We start from the raw sequence: 21,330 nt of genomic DNA on the forward strand, positions 1-21,330 counted from the left end.
GACCTTCCCCGTGTCACTTCTCGGTTTTAGCCGCCTGCGGGCTTAGGTTTTACTCCGGACGCTCACCGCGGTGGCGGGGTTGTAGGCAGGGAGGGGCGCGAAGACTGAGGTGAAGGAAGAGGGGGTGGTTTTAACGACGAGGCCAGTGGTTGTTGAATTTTCCTGAAGCTTTACACAACTGCCTGGGGGTTGTTGGTCGGTTTGGAAATCGAGTTGAGTCCTGTGCGGGGTAATGGTGTGGTGAATGGGAAGAAAATCCACATAGGAGCCCCAAAATTGGGGAAGAAAAGCACGATAGGTTAGAGCAGAGGAATGCCGCCCACCCTCCGCTTCCCCCCCTACCCCCCAAGTGCAATGAATGATTAGTGAGGTAAGTTTAAGCACCATGTTAGTCACCTGCAAATGGAAGGTGAGCCAAAAAAGTATTGCTGCTCTTAATGGCAATACAGGAATTGGAAATAAAATTCTGAGAGAGTTTTTGGGTGGGGTGTTGGGTTTGGGTTTTTGGGAGGTGAGGTGGGTGGGTGGGGATGTTTTGTTTTATTGTTAGTGTAGCTACTATGAAGTGATGTGTTTGGTCTGGTGTGTGGCCAAATATGAATTTCTGACCCACAGCTACTGTAAGGAAGGGAGCTTATCTCCTAAAAGAGGAAGAATGGGTCTCCATCCCTGTCTGCTGTTCTTAATTGTCTTTGCTGTTTTTCAGGACTTTCTAGACTGCAGCAAAATGCAGATGGCTTGATTGTGAAAATTTTTGCTGCTTCTGAAAGCAAAATTTTATGAACTACAGTTTTATCAGTGCCGCATACTCTTTACTTCAGCACGTTATCCACCTTATGTGGAGTTGCAGGTAAATCCCACTGTAATGACTTGAGAAAAAAATCATAACTAAGGGACGAGATATTGTTAGAAAATGAAATTAAAATACATGTTCTGTGTTCTATTTTTGTCAAATTTTTTGTTTGTTTGTTTAGTGATGAATATTGTCGATAAATTGCAGAGAAAGTAAGTCTGGGACACTATATATCTCACTGTCATTGACCAGATATTAAAAAGATGTCCTATTTAGAAATGAAAGTGAATCAAAATAAAAAAAGTGAAAATAATTCTATAATTGAGGATCTAATATTTTTTCCAGTCATCTTCATTTGTATATACATGATTGCCATTCATAATCCATGGAAAGAAAGTCTTGAAACCACTGAAATAAATTTATATATGGAGTTGCTAGTAAGGTACTGGCCTTTATTTTATTCTCAGTTAAATTCAGGATGTCTGCTTTAACTGATGTGAAAGTCAAAATGATAAAACTTATAATCAGACCTGAGAACACTTTAAGAAATGATAGGTCTGATGCAGTGCATTGAGATTACAAGCTTTAATATTTAGTTGAGTTTCTCTTAGTTCTTGGCAGCTTTGGTGAACTGTCCATGAGAAAAGTAATTGTATTTAAAATATAACTGCAGGGGATGTAACCTGCTGTCCTTTTGGCCAGCATTTCCTATGAGAAAGAGCTAAATGCAAGCTCTTTGGTTCAAGGCTATGTGCTGCTGCTGAGCAGAAGTCAGACAGCTCTGGGACTGTTTCAGAGCAATCCATGAAACATGTTCTTAGTTTATTATGGAAGCATTTTCCAGCACTGTCCCTGTAGAATAAAATAGTGAAAACTTAATTGCTTTATCTTCTTCACAGTGGTACAACACTTCTTGTTTTCTTAAGGCTTTGTATGGCCACTGATTTTTGTAAACCTTGCAGTATTGTTTCCATTTCTTAGAATACTTTAAGCTGACAAGTGAAGAGTTCTTGCAGGTGCTTCCCTACTCAAAGGAATAATTGCATAGAGGACCACAGGTAGGGTTTCTAACTCTTACCAAGATAGATATGAAATGTGTTGTCTTAATTAGATTAAGGCATGTTTGTAAACATACTTGGTACCTTTTTCTGTGTTTAACTATTGGTGTCTGTACTTCTTGATTATCATCATTATTTCATCTGGACCGTGGCTTTGCAGTACTCCCATTAATGGGATTGCAGATACATCAGTAGCAAGGATTTCTTGACATTGAAAGAAATAGCGAAGATTTCTTGACCACTTGTAACAGCATCTCTGTAACCTTATGAGTTGAGAGATCCTGACCCTGTCTGCTGAAGGATGTGTGGTTTTGTGCGTGTTTTTTATAAAACTAAAATGACACTGGTGGCGATTCCATTGATACAGAGTATTTGGATTTCAGAATAGTTTTCCATAAAAATGTCTCAGCTGCTGAAACCAAGCTGTTTTGAGATAAAGGATAGCTTAATGACCAGTTAAATGATAGAAAACAAAAGATAGTGATAAAGACAGCCTGCACAACAGGGAGAGATTACTAATGAAGTCCAGCAGCTGTAAGTGCTGTTCAACATCATTATAAATGATTTGGAATAAGAGGGTGGCAAAGTTTGCCACTGAGATGTCTCACTGTCTTTTGGCAAAACTGGCTCCACACTGCAGAGCTAGGGAGGGCGAGGGAGTTAGCCCTATTTCAACCTTGTCTGACAATTTATGCATATTGCTCTGCATAACACTTTAATACATAAGGGAGAAAGGTAAACAAACCATGGGAACAGACAATTACAGGTGGCTAAGAAGCAGTTCACAGCCTGCTTATGTGAATAAATGAGGGCAAAAGAGGCAACTTGTGAGGGTTGTAGTCAGGAGTTTCGCATTGTCACGACACTGTGCCCTACTGGTGTGATCCAGCTTTCACTGGGATAAGTGCTTCTGCGCTGACTTGGGATGTGAATCAAGCCCTTTAAGAAGATTTGTGCTAGATTTTTTTTTTTTAGAGCGCTTAGGATCCCCCTTGGATGCTATAAAGCCAAGCTCGCTTCCTGTTCCTTGCATGTGTTCAGTTTTGTTCAAATAAAAAACTTGAAAATTCTAGAAGGATGAAACAAAAGGAGAGACAAGACATATGTGTCCTATAAAATGAAATAAAGAAATGTACTTGACTGCAAGGATTTACAACTTTAATGTTAGATATGACAATGATGAGATGCAGGTGGTAGGGAAAGGTGTGGTGAACAATGAGAGATCCAGCAGCAGTATCGTGCATGTTTAATTGAAAAGCCTATGTTTTAGTGCAACTTGTGTTCTATTTTAATAAATAAGCTAGTGTTACAGACATTTAAATGGACATTGTGACAGAAGTGAGCATTTGGTGGAATTAAGGTATGAATTCTGTTAGGTGTTAAAACAAGTGGTAAAATTTGCTGAATTGAAGCGTTAAAGGAGGAAGTGTAGAGTTTTGGCATAATATATTGCATGACCTCTTTATAATGAGTGTCAAGGGTATTAGCAAACCAAGAAAGGAAGTCTCTTTAATTGAAAAAGATACTTTGCTATACTAGCTTCATATTCAACGTCTTATGCTTTTTAATTAATAGGTTGAAGTCAAAGTTCAAGCTGAAGTTTCAGTAGATTTTTTTTTTCTTTTTTTTTTTTTTTTTTTTTTGGTGGATTCTCTCCTAGCAGGAGTGATGGCTATCTGGGTAAAAATAGACCATTTTAGAAAAACACCTTTTGTAACCTGTATCTGTATTTGAAGAATGCCTGCTTAGTATTGAGTTTCAGATGTAAATACTATAGGGAATTTTTTTAGTATGATTTGTCAAACTTTATGGCTTCACAGGAAGACGTATTTAGATGCCCCATTTTCAATATTTTCTTAGGATGCCATTTATTAGATGAATGATTATGTCATAAAAACTGAATGATTTATGGAGAGTAGATGGGTCACTGGCGATGTTTATCCACCCAAATCACTTTCTTTCTTGGAATAAAAAGTGTTCTTATATAGAGCATGAAACCTGAAAAGATGCAGGAAAGATAGGAGTTAAAACAAAGCACAGTATTAAATAAAAGCACTATTGGGAGAACATGGAAAGTGAATGCTAATGTGGGCCTGAGAGATACTGAGTCTTCTGCCAATATATTTTTTCCTTCTTTGTTCCATATAAATCTCCACCACACAGTCATTATTCAGAAGGGAGAATATGCAACAAGAGATGTCATGTCGGCTGTCATAATTCACTCATTTCAGACACTTAGGTGTTTCAGCAAAGGAAGAGTTTGTTGGATAATAGGGATATACTCTTGGAGTTTGGAGAATGTATTTCAAGGCTGTTGGACGAACCATCATGTTTCTTGATCAACATCGGCTCAAGAAGTGGAGGGGATTCAGAACTTCAGGGCCCCACTGGAGATGTGAATGCCTCAGTTTTGATACAGTGGAAGTATTTTCTTTTCAAAAAGAGTGAACAGAATAAACAGAATTGGACCTCACCTGTAAGGCACCCCCTTCCTGAGTCAGTCTATACAGGCTGAGATTCCTGATTCCTTTTTGAGAGAAAGAGAGAGTTCAGAGTACAAGGTCTTGAGATTATTTTTTTTGGGGGGGGGGGGGGGGGGGGGGTGCATTGGGTGTTTTGGGGTGGGGTTTTTTTTGCCTGGTTAGCTTGTTTCTTCAGTTCCTAACGTGAAAAGTTCTGGAAAGACGGAAGTAACCTTGTAGAATAAATCAGCTGGTAGGATGTGGAGGTTAGTAATGAGGTGTCTTTTGGTACAAATTATTTCCATTGATGTAAAATCATTGTGTGGTATAAAAAGAGCGGTTTTTATAAGAACTGTTTCCACCTGTGTGACACAGGAGCAGCTTTGGAGAACTTAACCTCAGTTGGAATCAGGATTAACTTGACACAGGAGCAAGTTAAGCTGCGGTAATGTCAGAACATCTGTGTTTATGCTTTGTAGTGTTTTGGTGAACAACCACCTTCCTTCAGTGCTGCTTTCAAACCTGTTTCAGTTAAGCTTTCTCTTTTCTTGGCTGCCCTGCATGTGCTAGGCTGCTGGTGACTTAGATTGCCTTCCAAACGGATTTTTGCACTTTCTCCTCTTCCAAGAGAGGAGGATGCAGTAAGTGGTCCTGTCTGAGCACAGAACTCACGTCACATTTGAAGAATTTGCTATGGCAGCAGGCAGTGACTCTGTAGCAGAATGCATACAGAACTGCATGAAGACAAAGCTTGAAAATGGTCTGCAAGTGTATTAAATATAAAACTGGCAGTCTAGCTGTGCTCCAGCCATCCCTCTGTGGTATGAGGGGCTGGACAGGATTTTTACACATGACTGAATGTAGAGGTGTGTTTTGTATTGGATGTGGATGATGAACTAGATGTCAAGAAGGCTGAGGTCAATGACTACGTACAGGTTTATGCCAAAAAGCCAGAGTCTGTTTTGTTTTGCTGGAGGCTGAGCGCCCTTAAAAGCCAAACTGAATGCTGTATGGTAATGTCACATTGTCAGACAGCCTTCTGCCCCTTAGAGCCTTCACGCTGCCAGCTGCCCTGTGAGTATGTGGTCTTGCTCTTTCCATCAGTACAAAGAATCACTACCGAATGCATGCCCAGTGGCAGTTGTGTATTTCTCTGTCCAGAACGCTTCTATCTAGGTACTTATAATGTAAGTTCAGAATTGCTTTCTTCTGTGTTTCAGTTTTTCCTTGCATACCCAGTTTTAAAAGTGTCCTCTTTCATATCCAACTGCTTCTAACTCTGCCCGTGCACAGTATGTATAAGCCTTACTACAAACCACAGTTTTGCTAGGTTGCCCTTTTACTTTAGACCTAGGGCAGGTTTATTCCTGAACATAGTGATGCATGCTTAACTGCTGAGTTTTTTAACGTGGAAATAAGTTTACCAATAACTGAGCTTAGGGTGGTTCTAATTACACACTGAATTTTGAGGCATAGAAAGTGACTGCAAGTATGTTTTTATGATCTTTGTCATTGAAAACGTCATACCATTTTTCCAGTAACATTTTTAAACAGCTTTTAAACAACATGATAGCTCATATCAGAGGTTGAATTTCTTTTTAGTTACCGATTCTGAGCCCTGTTGCAGGAGGGATATGATTCCATGACTTTCACTAATGCAGTTGGGAGACCTGTGCTTCTGAACTAGTAAAGTAATACTCGTGTTGATGAACCAGCTCTGTAGTACTGGAAAGCTCTGCCCAGATCTCAATGAAAATGTTTTTAGCCATTTTGGAATTCCAAAATACTGCTGAAGTATTATTTTCCCACTAATACAAGTTCATTTCCCAAGTTGATAAAGGAATCTGATAATGCATAATGAAATTTGGGAGGCCTGCATGGCTGCATCACTCAGTTTGGAATTGTGTCAAACACTGAAAATTCAAGACGCTTTTGTGAGGTATGTGTCTGAATTTGTTTTCATCCTTCCCATCCTCACTGTGTTCTTGTTGCCTATTAGTGCAGCCATACAGTGAGATGGGGAAGATGTGTTTGTTGCTGCTCTGGTTGCTGTAGCCAGCCTCGTTAGATGCTGCAGTGTTTGACTTTCAGAGCTAGAGCTATCAGGTGGCAGCATGCCCAATGCGTGCTGCTAAAATCGTGTGTGTTCTTGCCAATGTCTTGAGGCAGAACTACGCCTCATTCAGAGAAAGTTACACTGGCTGCCTGAAAACTGGTATTGATAAGGGGTTTCAGAGAGGAATCCTGCAACCTGTAGGAAACAACCATGTGAAATGTTGAGATTTTTACTGGCCTGCTGTTCTATATCCTATCTCTGAGGTATCCATAGGCAGTATTCTAAGTTTTCACTAATTTTAATGTTTCATGTTTTATTTGCTCTACCTTTGATATCTGGGGTGATAGGAAGAATATCAGGCTCTAGGGATTTTCAGTTAATGGATCAAAGTATTAAGTTGATAAGAGTTGATAGGCATTTCAAAAATTTTAGCCTCAATTGCACATGAGAAGCAGCAGCTAATAATGGGTTTCGGATCCATGATTACAATTTGGCCATCTAGCATTCAGGCCTCTGTTGAGCCATTCACCTGTGATAGTGTTTTTCACTCTCGAATTATGAAACCTTTACCCAAACAGCATGATACCATATGCTGCAGATAATTTCAGTAGGATCATTGGTGTTTAGTCCATCCATTGAATAATAAAAATCATTCCTTTGATGCAAATAATACTTTCTTCTAAAAATAATATTAACCACACATTTTAAGATTGTTTGATAACTACCTGAGGCGTTTTTGAAATAACTCCCAAAATGTTAGCATTGCCTACTAGTTCCCTCTTTGGGAAATAAAACTGTAACTTCTGACTGGGAACTGTAACCAATGTATAGGTGATCCTGTTTAATGTTGTGGAATTTATTATGAGAAAAAGACCTGGGTAATTTCTGTGGGTTTGGTTGTTGCATTTAGCAGAATTCTTTTTCCCCTTCCAGGTGCATCCAGCATCTCATTGCAAGTTCACATTCTTTTGTTTAGAACTAGAAATGCATAATTCATTAGGCAAATTTGGATATGTTCATTTGTTGAAGTAAGGCAAGTCAAGAGTGATGTGAGAGGTTTAATGAAATTATTTTTGTGATAGAAATATTTTGTAATGTCTAGAAGGTTTTTGGCTTTGTGCAGGGGTGTGCAGCTCTGTGCTGCTTATACTGAAAATGCCTAATGTAGAGGTAGATCAGTTTTCAAAAGTAATCTTAGTTTCAAGAGGTTGTCAAGTTTCTGATCCAGGTTTTTATTTGACTTGTATTACTACTACCTATGAGCAGCCAATTAGGTGTTTAAGTTATGCTCTCTTCTCTGTGAATTAACGATTTATTTTTAAAAATATCTTATAATAATGTCCTTTCCAATTTCTAGTCTAAACTGGAATTACTGTAACTACAGATAAAGCTGTAATTTTCTTTATTTTCTCCCACAGATCAATATTTAGAAGTTAGCTAATGAAGCCAAATCACTGTGCTGCCACATTGAGTCTCAGCATAAACAGTTTGTGGTAAAGTGTTCCTTGATTAAGTATTTATAGATAGTGGGACTGAGAAAGGCAATTGCTCCCAAAGCTTTGGCACCTCTACAGTATTCTCATAAGAATAAAGATGATTCAAATAAATGTCAGAAGGGATTTTCTGGCTGCTGGAATTAGACGGTTGTGTGGTGCAGAATTTTCTTTTGATATCAGCATGGTGTTAAAGTGGCTTGCTACTTTGCAAACTCGAAATACCAATCAAACAGCTGAATTTAAACAGTGTGATGGTTTTCTATTTACATAAAGTGAAAAAGACAGGAAACTGAGAGAGCTTGGGGAAGATACCCACTGGGTGAGAAGGATGGAGTTTGATTTATTATTATTTTAATTGCCTAATAGTGCTAAGGGAGAGTTTAATTAAAGTCCCTGGAGAAGTCTTCAAAGGATGAAAGATAAATATTGGAAAATGTTATTTATAGCCTTTAGTGTTTGTTCTCACCCACATAAGTATAAAAATTAAATATAAGGGCTGGATCACATCTTGTGAAGCTTTTCCTTTACATAAGCAGTATAGAAGAGTCAAACACAGCTGCCCAGAAAATAATAGCAATGTAGGGACTTTGTAATGGCTGTGTTGCCTCCACCCAAATGCATATCCTGATCCTTGTGTTCCCATGTTGATCTTGGCAGAACATGAATATAGGATGGACTCCTGTCAGGCTGTCATGTAGTTTTTAATGGGCCATTAAAATGTGCTAGCATGTAGTCCGGAATTGTATTTTGATTTGGGATGATGTTTTCTGGCAAAAAAAAATGGTGTAGGCTACAGTAAGATACAGTGTCCAAACCCTGTCAGAGACAGAGTAAGAATTTTCTTCTTTCAGCTGCTTGCCATTTTCCCCTCTTTATGGCTTACCATCCTCCTGATCTGGTAATATGACTGTATATTTAATCACTCTGTAATCAAGTTTACTCAAAATGATCTTGATTAGTCCAAAATAATTTAATAATTTTTTTTTTGCTTAGATTATTTTGAAAAACAGCTGTGCCACTACACTTAGATTTAAAGGGACATTATGATCTAGATGGGGGCAGTTATGCACAGTACAAGATACGGGGAATAACTTCTTATTTGACTTAGCTGTAGCCAGAGAACATAATCTGATACAGTGTTTAGGCTTAGAGATAATTATCTAGTGTGTGAAAGAGACTGTCTCACCCAAATACTTATTAATATATGATTTGAATACATTTAAAGTAGACCCGATGGAAAAAATTCAAGGTGACGATCATGAAAAAGAACACTTTTTATTGACAAGACTGATTTTAAACATGTCATAGGAGGTGCTTTGTATCCCATTCAGACTCCCATTTGGCATCTAAAATAGTCTCATTTAAAATGTTTATGGACAGTGGTTGTTCTAAGTACAGTCAGTGGCTTCAGTGGCTCTTCTGCCTGGTTTGTCAGAACAGCATGGTGTTTCCTGACTGTCTGGCAATTCAAAAAGATAGACTGGAGCTTGTTTAGAAAATTCAAGGTGATAATTTTGAATATGTTGAATGTGAACCTGGTAAATAACCATGTAAGTTTTTTATTTCAATTTTGACGTAAATTAGAAGGAAAAAGAAATTTTAAGTTAAGCCACGCATTTCTAGTATACAAATATAATGAATGATGTGTTGTAGGTTATAGCTCTTTACTTGCCATTCTTCCATGTTGATTTGAAAACTGGTCACAGAAAAAAAAATCTGGAAACTAGAAAAAAAGTTTTCTCTTGCTCTCCATTTCTTTGTCACTGATAACCTTCACAAAAGCCATCACCTGCTCTTCCATAGAGGTAGGCCTTCTGATGATTTGAGATTTGGGTAGCAAGGTAAAGGTCCTCTTCCCTTTTTACTTCTATGTCTAAAGTATTACGTCTTCTTTCTTCATGAGTTTCTTGGGAAATTATTTTTATCTTCTACATCCTTCATGTATAAAAGAACAACACAGGTAGAGGGGCTGGTGGAACTGGGAAAAACCCCTCTCCCAAATCTGTTCTAGAGCAAATGTATGGATTTCTTTGAATGAAAAGCAGAGCAGCACGTTTGTGTCTCACTGTCTGCTAGCATGTATACTTCTGTTAATATAAACAAAAGTAGATCTGTTTGTGTGCATGTTCTATAACATGCTCCTGTCTTCTAAAATGTCCATGCAATCACTTAACACTATAATATCCATGAGCAGTTTTGGAAGATCCTGAATTAAAGCCATGCAGATGTAGTCTCAATTTCTCATAGGGTTGAGTTATATAAGTATTTATATACATAGGATTTTCTGTTTACAGTTTGTTTGCATTAAGATATGCCCATTTATTTTAACCATATGAATAGGAGATTATTAGAAATATATTGGAGAACCATCCACAAAATGCTGAGAGCCAGTAAGATCTTACCCTGTGTTATATATTTTCATCCTAGTTTAGCTTGAGATATTTGTGTCTACAATTATATAATTTAGTATTTATTTTTGAAGAGTGTTATTCTTGTAACTCCTAATAGAATTACTTTCATGGAGTTACTCTCACAGAGTTATTTTTAAATAATTTGGAAACAGTAAGGCACATTTTCAAATTTATGTAATTGATTGAATCCAGATAATGAGTGCTTTGACAAGTTCTGTCCATGTTGTTCAGTGCATTATCAATGCTCGTTGACACTAAGAAAAGCAGAATTTGATCTGCTGTTTCTGAGACCAAGAGTTTGATGATGTTGAAATAAGTGACACATGACTTTTCATATGCCAGATAATGGTGTTTCCTCTTTGGTTTCTTCCATTTTCCCTTTTTATTACCTTTGCTCCTGATGACCTTTTCAGCAATATTAAATTTTTTCCAACAGCACACTTACTTGTATGCTATCAAAAAGCTCATATTATGAAATTCCAATGAATAGTACTGCTGAAGGGTTTGGGCAGTTTTTTAGTGCTTTTGGTTTTCTCTCTACTTTTTCCAGACTCAGCAGTTGTCTTCTACATACCATTGCTCACCTGCCAACATGGACCAATAATTAAAGCTAACCACACCATGAGCATGTTTATGCTTAATTTGTGCTCTTTCAGGAGTGCACGTGGAGTGGATGCTTCTTTTGTTACATGCTTGCTGTGACTTTGTGAATGCTAAGCTGCTTGATAACAGCTTTGAAATACAGTGTCAGCTACTTTGGGATATTTCTTGCCTTTAGCACCAAATAAGTGTCTATGTGTAAAATCAGTGGCCCAAGACTGCTACTATTTCACTTAAAAGGTTTAAAGACATCACACAAATTCTATATTTCCATTTTGGTGGTTTGCTCATAGTAACAGTTCTGTTTCAATTACATTTGTGCTCATATTTTTGAGCGATAATATGTGCATTCATTGAAGATTGAAGTAATACTTCTATCTTCCAAACTATTTGGCGTTTACTAATGTGTGTGACAAATTCTTGCATTTCTTACAATTGAACAAATCTTGGCAGGTTTGGTATGATATTATATATCTTTAACTATTGCTCATGAGATTGGCATGCTTGAATTCAATTACATAGGGCAAAGAAGATTTGTTTTATTTAATTAAATGCAATGTGTTGGTATGGCCACATTGTTATGTTTCTTGAGTGTTTAAAAGTGTTTTAAATGTTTTTGTTGTTTTCAAAAAAGTAGCGTTCTTTTCAGTACCCTTGAGTGTCAATATTTATTAACATCTACGGTTGACTCTAATTATATAGAATGTAACAAACCAAATACACCCAGCATCTTATATTTTATGCAATAGTACTCTATTTTATAATCAGTTCACTTAGTTTTCTGTGTGTATATATATGATCAGACTAGAACTACGTTTACTTGAATCTTCAGTTGTATCATTCTTTGTGTCAATGTCTGAAGCAAATTACCTCCTACTCAAAGATTTTGAGTGATGGATCTTAGCGGTGCAAGTTCCCTGAGATTTCTGCAATAATTAAAATGTTTTGGTAATAGTCCCAGATCCTGAAGACAGTTAAATGAGAATGGTCCTTTGCAAAGTTGAGCTTTCAAGTTTTCAAGGGGTGGCAGGGAAATCTGTTCTTGCTTTTTCTTTTTTCCTTTTTTTTCCCCTCTGTTCATTCTGAAACTATGACTTGATGAATGTCATTAGGCTGTAATCCATTTATTCCATGTGATGGTGGGAACAGAGAACTAGATATTTCGTTCGGACTGAGTGAACCAGAGTCACTCTGAACTGAGCCCCCACTGCCATCAAACTGAGATATTTTCTTCTTGATCATTTTTCTTTCTTTTGCTCGGCGATTCTGGAACCAGATTTTCACCTGTGGTGTTATAAATGATACCTGATGAATTCAAAGTAGTGGTCAACTTTTTACAGTAATAATAGCAATGAAAATATAGATATGTTAAAAAAAAATTATAAAAAACCAAAACAAACCAAAAAAACCCAAAACAAAAAAAAAACCACAAAACCCCATAAACCTCAAACAAAACAAATGAAAAAAAACCCCAAAACCAAACCACAAAACAAAACACTGGACTTGTGCAGCAAACAGTTTTTTAGTTACTCTATATTCATTTTCTGCATCATAATCAGTAGAAAATTACTTTCTTTCCTTAGACCTGGTGTAAAGGGAATTTGCTGTGTTACATTTAGGAATGTAGGAATCAACTTACTCATTTAGACTCAGAGTCCACCTAATTCATCATCTAAGCTTTGACAGTGGGGTGTGTCATACTTTAGGAAGATGCAGTTATGGAATAATTTTGAAGATTTCTTTATCTGCGTTACAGATTAATTCAAACCCAGGTAGTGAAGGTTCTTTTTCTTCATTTATATTGTGAGTGCTTTTTGTGTGTATACATATTCTTATGCATTTTAAAAGTTTTGAATTTTTTGTTTCTGGACTACGTATATGTATTTTACAGATACATATGTACTATGTCATGTATAGATAGGTACATCAGCATTACTTAATAACAGTGAATTTCCCAGGCTAATTGTGCATATGTAGACTCCTATCTGTTTGATATCTACTTTTAGTTTAAGTATCTATATTTTCTTTTCTACTCATTCACACTTCCACATAAGGAAACACTGTTTTCCTTATCATTCATTTTTTTTGTGTTCTTACTTTACAGTTTTTGTTGCATCCTTTAAGATGTGTTGAATACAATATGATATAGAAAGTTATACCATTGCTTTGTATTAAAAATCTCATTATTATTTTCTAGTTATTTTTTATTACCTTACTGGTAATGACAGTAAGAAGCATTTAGCTTTGTCTGTCATGAGTCCTGTAGAAATGCAGATAAATTATGTATTTTTTCTACATTATACTTGAAGGAAATCTACCAGTCAAAAATTGGATGGCTTTAAGAGCAACAGCTATGTAAAAGGAAACCACTGATTTTATGCGGTATAACTGGTTATTCCAGGCATGTCTGTGTTCTAAATCAGCCAGCTTGCATAACATTAAGGTGGAGGTTTTGAATCTTTCATAATTTTCATAAGTTCTCTGAAAATTTTCCAATGCAGCTATATCCTACTGTATAACAAACTTTAGTCCATCAATGATAGACTTGGTTTTCGTAGTTACTTTCTGGGGCCACTTACAGTCTGCAATCTATGTACTATTTGGGTCTGGGATTGAACATCACTGCATTACAGTATGTTTATAAAAATCCAGTGCTTGATCCTAAAATACCATTGCTTATCTATGCATCCTTACGCTTCCAGCCTCAATTGGTCCCTCTCTATTCCATGTTCTTGCACAGACTGAATGCAGAAGCAGAGGAGGCCACTGAAAGAGGAGAATATTTTAGGGAACTGAATGTCTGTATTCAGAAAGAACAAAAGTTTGTAAAATTCTAAAAGGAAAGATCTCTTGTTTAAATTTACCTGGGGGCAATAAATCTGGGTGCTAAGGTATGAGATGCCTTATTCAGTATCACCAAATCTTCCCTTATCCTCCAGCTGTAGCAGAACCATTGCAATTCTGTTGTATAAGGAGGGTTGCATTCAACAGTTACTGTATTTGCAGACTGCAGAGCTGTGCTTCATAAGTGAGCTCTCCAACACAGTGATTTTAGGAAATTCATTATCCTGAATTCCTCTAGTCTTTGTATGAACCCAGCTAAGATACCTTGGCCCCTGCTCAGGAGACTACCTTTATTCAGGACAGAGCTTAAATATGTACTTGATATGAACAAATGCAGAGCTGCTTTCCAAAGAAGAAATGGATCTAAGTATGCACTTGAAAATTTCCTGAATGGAGAGTGTTGGCTACATATATGTGTATAACAGGCATAAAAATTTGGCACCAAATTTTATAGCTTAAAGCATCTTGTATATAGTGGGTGTGAATTACTACTATAGGTGAAGTACCTGTGAACATAATAGCAAAAAGAAATCCTGACTTGAAAATCGAAGGCTGTAAAAACTCCTTAAAATGTGCTGAAATCTAACTGATTGAGGAAGAGTGGAGAGGCCTGTGGAAATAGTGGCAATAAATTTGTAACAAAAAATACATAGATATCTCATTTGATTGCTCTTTGAATGCTGAGTTTTCATTTTCCTGGCTTACAGCTGAAATATATCCAATGCTTTGGATTTTTTTCTGGCCACCATTGTGTGTGATTGCAAGAAGAAATAAAATGGTGAATGTCATAACTATTGAGAACATAGCTAAAATAATGTTAAGCTGAACTGTTCAAATTCTAGCTGTCTAGCAAGCCGTTAGGCACGTAAGAATAAGTACTACTTCTAGTATAAATGAATTCCTAATGTTAGTTACCCATAATTGGAGGTTTCTGTGAAATTAGCCTATTTGTTAATTTGTATTTGCGTAGTGTATTCTCTGTGTGTCAAATATATTCAGAAACTATATCATGCTTGCCTGCGCACTACTTTTGGATACAGAACGTGAATGCTGCTCGTCCTCTGGCAGTAACAGTGTCTCGTGAATGGGTGCATACGAATGATGGGTAGTCTCTGTGTACCTGTCTTTCAGATAGTCCCAGGTTTGCTGCAAGTTCTGACTTTCTCCTTATTGTAATATATCTGTTGCAGTGAAATTCCTTCTCTAATTCTAGTCTCTGATGATCTGTGTAAACAACTCGGTACTTTTCTTTTGTTCTTGTTTTACCTGTTTAAGAAAGAAATATTATTAATATGTTAAATTTGATTTTCTATAGCATCTTTCTTTCAAACATCTCAAACAGTTTACAGACATTAATTAAACTACAGAGTACTTGCATGGGATTCTTTTCTGTGTTACAGAGAAGGAATATGAGGTGCAGGGTGAATAAGTGAGTGAGTATTGGTTATCATAACTGTCTTTCCCTCTTTATCTCCCTCTCTCTGTAAACATGCATTTAAATGTAAAGCTCTTAAGTGAAAAAACACCCTGAAGCATCTTAAATAATTCATAGCAGTACATAATTGGTGCTGGCTGTATTTGATCTCAAAGGGCTTTCATTTCAGTGCTCATTGAAGTGACTTCCACATCTATGCAGGCATAAATACACAGGATTTCAAGACTGAAGTTCAGTCACAATTTATTTAGTTGCACCATGTCCTAATTCTTTATTTGAGTTTTTGAGTATCACCTCTCTAACACAAAGAAATGTCCTACTAGAAATGCTTTTGCTTTCTTGTGTGACCATAGGACATGCTTATAAGTCCAATAGTATCTTGAATTTATTTTTTCAAAAAGGTCCCGTCTTGCAAGATGCTGAGTGCCTGTAGAGGTATTACTGGGGGTAGTCTGTGTGCTGAGCTTCCCTTTTGCGTTGAAGGCACTTGGGAATTTGTAAGACGAGGCAATAAAATACTTGTAAAAGGATTTCAGTATCATCCTCTCTAATGTATAAAAGAAATATTCTTAGATATATTGGATAAATACTGTTAAGAGAAGCATTACTTGATGCGTAGAAGATACCTCTCATTTCATAGACATTTTTAAACAATTCTTCATGTAATAATAACACAGAGAGATCACTTTTCAACTTATTTGTTCTCCTTTGCACTTTCAACAGCCAACTAGATAGTTTTTCTTTTTCTTCTGATCTTCCCAGGTTTTTTTTGATGTGAGTTTTCTGGGACAAACTGTAGGACAAAGACTCCTTTAAAGTGGTTCCCTAAAATCCATTGAGGTGTTAAGATGAAGCACACGCCACACAAAGGAGCGACAAGGAGATCTTATCAAGAACCCCTTTCACATTCAGAAACACAAACCAATTGGTTTGGAATTTACAAGCCCTAAACAAATGTCAGACTCTTTCATCTTAGCAGAGAAAAAAAGGACAGAAGTAGATGAAGGAATATTTTTTCCTCAGTTCTCTTTAATTTTGGACCAACACTGAGAATAGACTGCCATATTTTTATCTGAAGGCTAGAGGTAAACATAGCTTAAGACATTTTGAAGTAGGCATAATTAGGGATGTTTTCCCAAATCCTATGCCACATTGACTTCTAGTGTACAAGGTTTTCCTGCCTAAATTTGCAGGACTAAAACAATCATCAAACTAAGTTTACTTTTTTGCAATGTACAAATTGTTGGCTTTGAAATATTTGCTCTAAGTGATAGTTAAAATGTTAACAATAGTATAGATATTCAGGTTCCTTGTAAACTGAAGGCTTAGAAGGTAATCTTTGAAAACAAGTTAAAATTCAACAGGGTTATTCCGGCTTCACTATAATCAGCAAATATAACCATGATTTGAGGGGGTGGAGAAAAAGAGTAGGTTTCCCCATTCCCCTTGGTCATAAAATTCGCAGAGCATTTCTTCTGAAGACAATAAAGCTAGGAGAAGGCCTCTTTATTTGCTGTGAAAATCATCACCCTTTCCGGCAATATAACTCCTGAAGAAAAGAGGGAGAAGGAAGAGACAAGACTGCATATCAAAGCAAAGTGAAGTGTTAAAAGGGTCTGTTGCCTCAATATGACAGATAGGCCTCAAAACCTCAGACAATGTAGGCCAGTGGAAAATAGATGTCACAACTAGTTTACAAAGAAAAATAAATTAGCATTAGAGCAGAGGCCTGGCCTTTTTTCCTACTTTTCTATTTTGCTTTCTGGCTGTGTTTCTGCTGTGATGTAATCTGAATTACTTGTACAGCACTGCTTGTTTAAACAAAGACATAAAATGTGTTGACTATAGTTAAAAAAAAAAAAAGCTGAGGCTGATCTTGCAAAATATAAAAATAATGTTGTCCTTTTGTTTAGTCCCCTTAAAGTCCATTCTCCTTCTGAGAAGGATCACTCCCAGATGAAGTTTCATGTAAAGTTTTAAAAGATATAAAATCTGTTTTCTAGGCCCTTGTTTAGATACCTTCTTTTCAGTAAGCTTCATGCTTTGAAGGCTCACTCGCTCTCATAAAATACACATTTTACACTGTTGATTACACAGCTTTTAGAAATGAATGGCTCTGAAGTTCTGCTCTTACATAACTGAAGCTGATAGGGCATTTTGTCATTGATTTTTAGTAAAAATGGGATCAGACTGTAAGAAATTCTGTAGATGTTCTTTTTCTCATTTTGATAGCCTGTCTGGGAAGATATCTTTAGCAAGCCTACTTTCGATGTTTGTTTTTTTAAAATTTCTTATTGCCTCATATGTTTGCAATGTCTGTGTATTTGAAATAAAAAAAAGGTTTGGTTCTGAATATACAGTTACAGTCTTCTAGTAAGAGGATGTATAATTTCAAATCAAATTTTATCTGTTGAAAGGACATAGTATTTCTGTATTCATGATGTTTCATCCTGAGAGTTGACTTGGTCAGGTAAATTTTCATTTCACTTTTCCTGCAATTTAATTTCTTGTATAAAATGCTAAATACAAATATTGATTCAGAATGTAGTATATTTAATAGAGTCTAAATTGAGGGGAAAAAATTCCCATTAACATCCCATCCCCCCAAATAATTCCCATTGGCTTTAGGACAGTATTTCAGTAAGCTCGCTCATTTAATTAGCTGTGTTTTGATTTCTGTTATTCCATGCTGCTCACATACATCGATGTGAGTACACACCACTAGTGAAGTTAAGGACATACACATATTTATGTATATAAAGATACTTGTAAAGTTTAAGGCTGTAATTCTGAAATTTTAGAGCAATGAACTGTATTAAGCAGTGATAATATTGAAGGGGAGGAGCCAGTAGCCAGTTTGATAGGATGAGTAATATTATGGCAATAAGGAAAAACAGAGACCAGTCTGTTTCAAAGAGTGGTTATAGTGGCATCAAGTAAGTTTTCTTACATTATCTTCTAGAAAAAGCATGGATAAGTTAATAAGTAGCTGTTACATGCATCATCTTAGCTTTGTCGTTATTTGTTTGAATTTCCTTTCATTTTTCACAACTTTTTATGTATCGGTATTATAACTTCCTAGTTTTTACAGTGAACATTATTTTAAAACACCAATGAAAAGCTAAATCTATTTGATACTTTTCTTGTTTTGCAAAATACCACATTCATGCTTTACTCTCCCAAACCCTTTTTTTAAGCTGAGTTGATGTCTTGAGCTCAATTCTGTGAAGTCCTGAGCTGTTTTTAACACTTCAAAGGACTGGGCTGTAGGAATGTACAGCCTCGGGACATGTATCTATTGACAGGCCCTGTTTCACCTGTCCAGTATTGTTCATAAAGTATTTTGGCATGTGTGTAAATTCTGTGTAAGTGCTTTTCAGACTAGAGATTAATTTAAGCACATAACTGCTTTTCTGAATTGCATATATGTTTTATGAAGTTGAGCAAGCGTGTGGGAAACCTTTCAGGGTCTTCCCTGTCTGTGCAATAAGTGTAAAACTAGGATTTAGATTTTTAAGTCTGTTTTACTCTTTAAGAATGCTAACACATTTAAAATTCAGTGGCAACATGATAGGGACAGGGTTGCCTCATTGACATTCAGTAGTCTCGATTGAATTTGGTTTACATTCAAGTCTTGCATCACTTCTACACCTGGAAATCTCCAATGATGTTAATGAAGTTACTACTGATTTACATGAGTATACATAAGGGGGGAAAAAACAGACTATAAATCTGCCTGGCTTTGAAGACCTTTGTAGAGGCTCCAAGTGGAAGGATTGCATTGGGATATCTTAATGTTCACTAGGTATTTTATATTTAGTATTAGTGGGAAAACAGTGTGTATCTGCTTTACAACTAAGAAACAATTACCAGACTAATTTTGCTCTTGAGTAATAACCATTTGAAGGACGACTGTGTCTCAAGCAGCAGTGCTGATTTTCTGTGTCTTCTAAGATTGCTCCAATTGTAATTGCTCTTCTTTCTTTAGAGCATTTTCTTTGATGCTCTCTAACACACACTTACTACTTCTAACCTTAACAATAGATTTAGCAAACCTTGCTACACCCAATTTACACCTTGGGAATATACACCGAAAGTTTCATCTGGCATGCAGCTTGTGATAAAAACAGGCACATCAACAAATGACACTTGCAAGAAAGTGATTTTTAATTGTATAATTGTGGCAAGCTGCAAAATTCTGGTACGTGAGAAAAATATGTAAAACTGATTTGAAACTAAATGAAAAGGAAGCTTAACTGATGAGATATGTGGGCTGCAAACAAAATGGTCTACGCCGATCATTTGAGTCAGATTACTTCTCTAGGGATATTTCGTCTCACCTAATAAATCTAGGTAGAAAAATAAAAGACAGGAACAACAGCAGAAAATTGCATAATCACTACAGTTGGATCAGAGCACATAATTTTCTTTAAAAGTATTGAAAAGTCTGTAAAGATTTAAAAAGATCAACCTCATTTTATATCGATATTTACCTTGCAGCACAAAATAATTATGTAGTATTTTTGCCTGTAAATGTTAAATGTTGCTGCGTTCATTGTTCCATAACATTTCCAAGAGCATCATGTTTTTCATCCGAAGTGCTTTACAGAATGTTAGAACAAAGATTCCTGGACTTGAGTGAGATGCAGCCATATCTAAACACAACAGCCATTCCACTATAGTAACCGTATAAAGCCTTTATGGGACAAAACTGAAACTGGTGCAAATTTAGTTAAAACTGCATTAAATAGCAGTAGGTTAAATGTCATAAATAACCCACCAACCTATGTGCTTCAAGTAAGTTAATTATTCATAAGATCAGCGATAGCAGAAGGTGCTTTCTCAGGTTGAAAGTTGAATATACACTTACCAGTAGTGTTAGCTTGCACCGTTTTCCTCATCCATTCATAAGAGCTGTGCCTTTGGCTGTTGGGAGAGATTTGCTGTGTATTAATTGTATCTACAGGAGGTAACCCCCCAGATCCAGCAGGATGGAGGGAGCTGTAATCAGCAGAACTGTAGGAGACCTGCCCAGGAGATGAGCCATTGATCTGTGCAGCAGCAACCGTGCTGGAAGGTCCTGGGCCATAAGCATTCCAGTCCTCCCTCTGTGGGCCATAGTGAGATCCCCAGGTTCCCGCAGGCTGTCCATGGGTGTCCAGAGTTGGCACATGATGATATCCCATGTAATCTGAATAGGGTGGAGTAGACACAAAGTTTTGCACTGGCAGGTTGTTGTTACCCCTTGCAGATCCTGGATACATGCTGTTCTCTTTATCCAAGAGAGAGCTCACATACATGATTGTCACAGATTGTAAATATGTTGTCACAACATCTTGTTCTCTGTTTTCTTTCACTGCTTAAAAATAATTGTGTTTGGTTTTCTCTAATAATGCCACTCTGCTTGGAATCTTCTACTTCATCCTCTTTTATTATCAACTGTGTTACCAGGTGCTGGTGGTAATGGTTTACCAAGATCTTGTCTGACGTCAGCCTAACTGCCTGCCTCATAATTACATTTACATTCAAATGAAGGGCTGACCAACCCCACCTTTCTGCTAGTTCTGGTGCTTTCTCTTTTAGAGAACTTTTATCTATCCTGTTACCCTTCCCTGATATCCAACAGCAATTCCAGTACTGTAAGATGATGCAATGGTTGCTTGTATTTGTAACTTAGTAAATAGACCTTATTTTAAGAAAAGACAGTGGTAACTATAATAGCAACGTTTGGTGTTCAAATGATTCTTGTCTGAAACCTTTATTTTGTGATGTGTTATCAATCAACAAATAAATCTGTTACTCTCTTGATTTCTCAGATACTGAAAAAATTTTCATTTTTCCTTCTCAAATTAAGGGACATGGTCAATTTGTATAATTGTAAGTCAGTAACTTCAGAATACACAGCATCTTGTAAACAACATGTCTTGAATATAACCATCTCAGAAATTTTCCCCTCATTATTGATGTTTCTAAGTGGTTTTCCAGCATGGGAGAAATTAAGGTTCTAACTGTAATGCTCATGTTCACACTCTCCCCATACAGAGTGATGTAAAGAGATCCCTTCATCTGGTGGCCATTGCAAACTGATAAATTTAAAAAAGCAGACAGTAAATCTTCCTAACAAAGACAGTGCCAGAAGTACAAAGAAAATGACTGTAAAAAGTAGTGAAAAAAG

The 21,330-nt window shown here is 36.6% G+C and overlaps 1 protein-coding gene across 1 annotated transcript; it reads right to left on the minus strand.

The window, feature by feature from the left end:
* Positions 1-11,953: 11,953 nt before the first annotated feature.
* CDX4 (caudal type homeobox 4) lies at positions 11,954-20,455 on the minus strand. The gene is made up of 3 exons (XM_029996489.1): positions 20,026-20,455; positions 14,841-14,986; positions 11,954-12,160 (listed from the first exon to the last, which is right to left on the minus strand). The coding sequence occupies exons 1-3, from the start codon at positions 20,453-20,455 to the stop codon at positions 11,954-11,956; spliced, it is 783 nt and encodes a 260-aa protein (XP_029852349.1).
* Between the last annotated feature and the right edge of the window lie 875 nt (positions 20,456-21,330).

This window comes from Aquila chrysaetos, chromosome 21 (genome assembly GCF_900496995.4).
Source record: "Aquila chrysaetos chrysaetos chromosome 21, bAquChr1.4, whole genome shotgun sequence".
Classification (NCBI taxonomy): Eukaryota; Metazoa; Chordata; class Aves; order Accipitriformes; family Accipitridae; genus Aquila; species Aquila chrysaetos.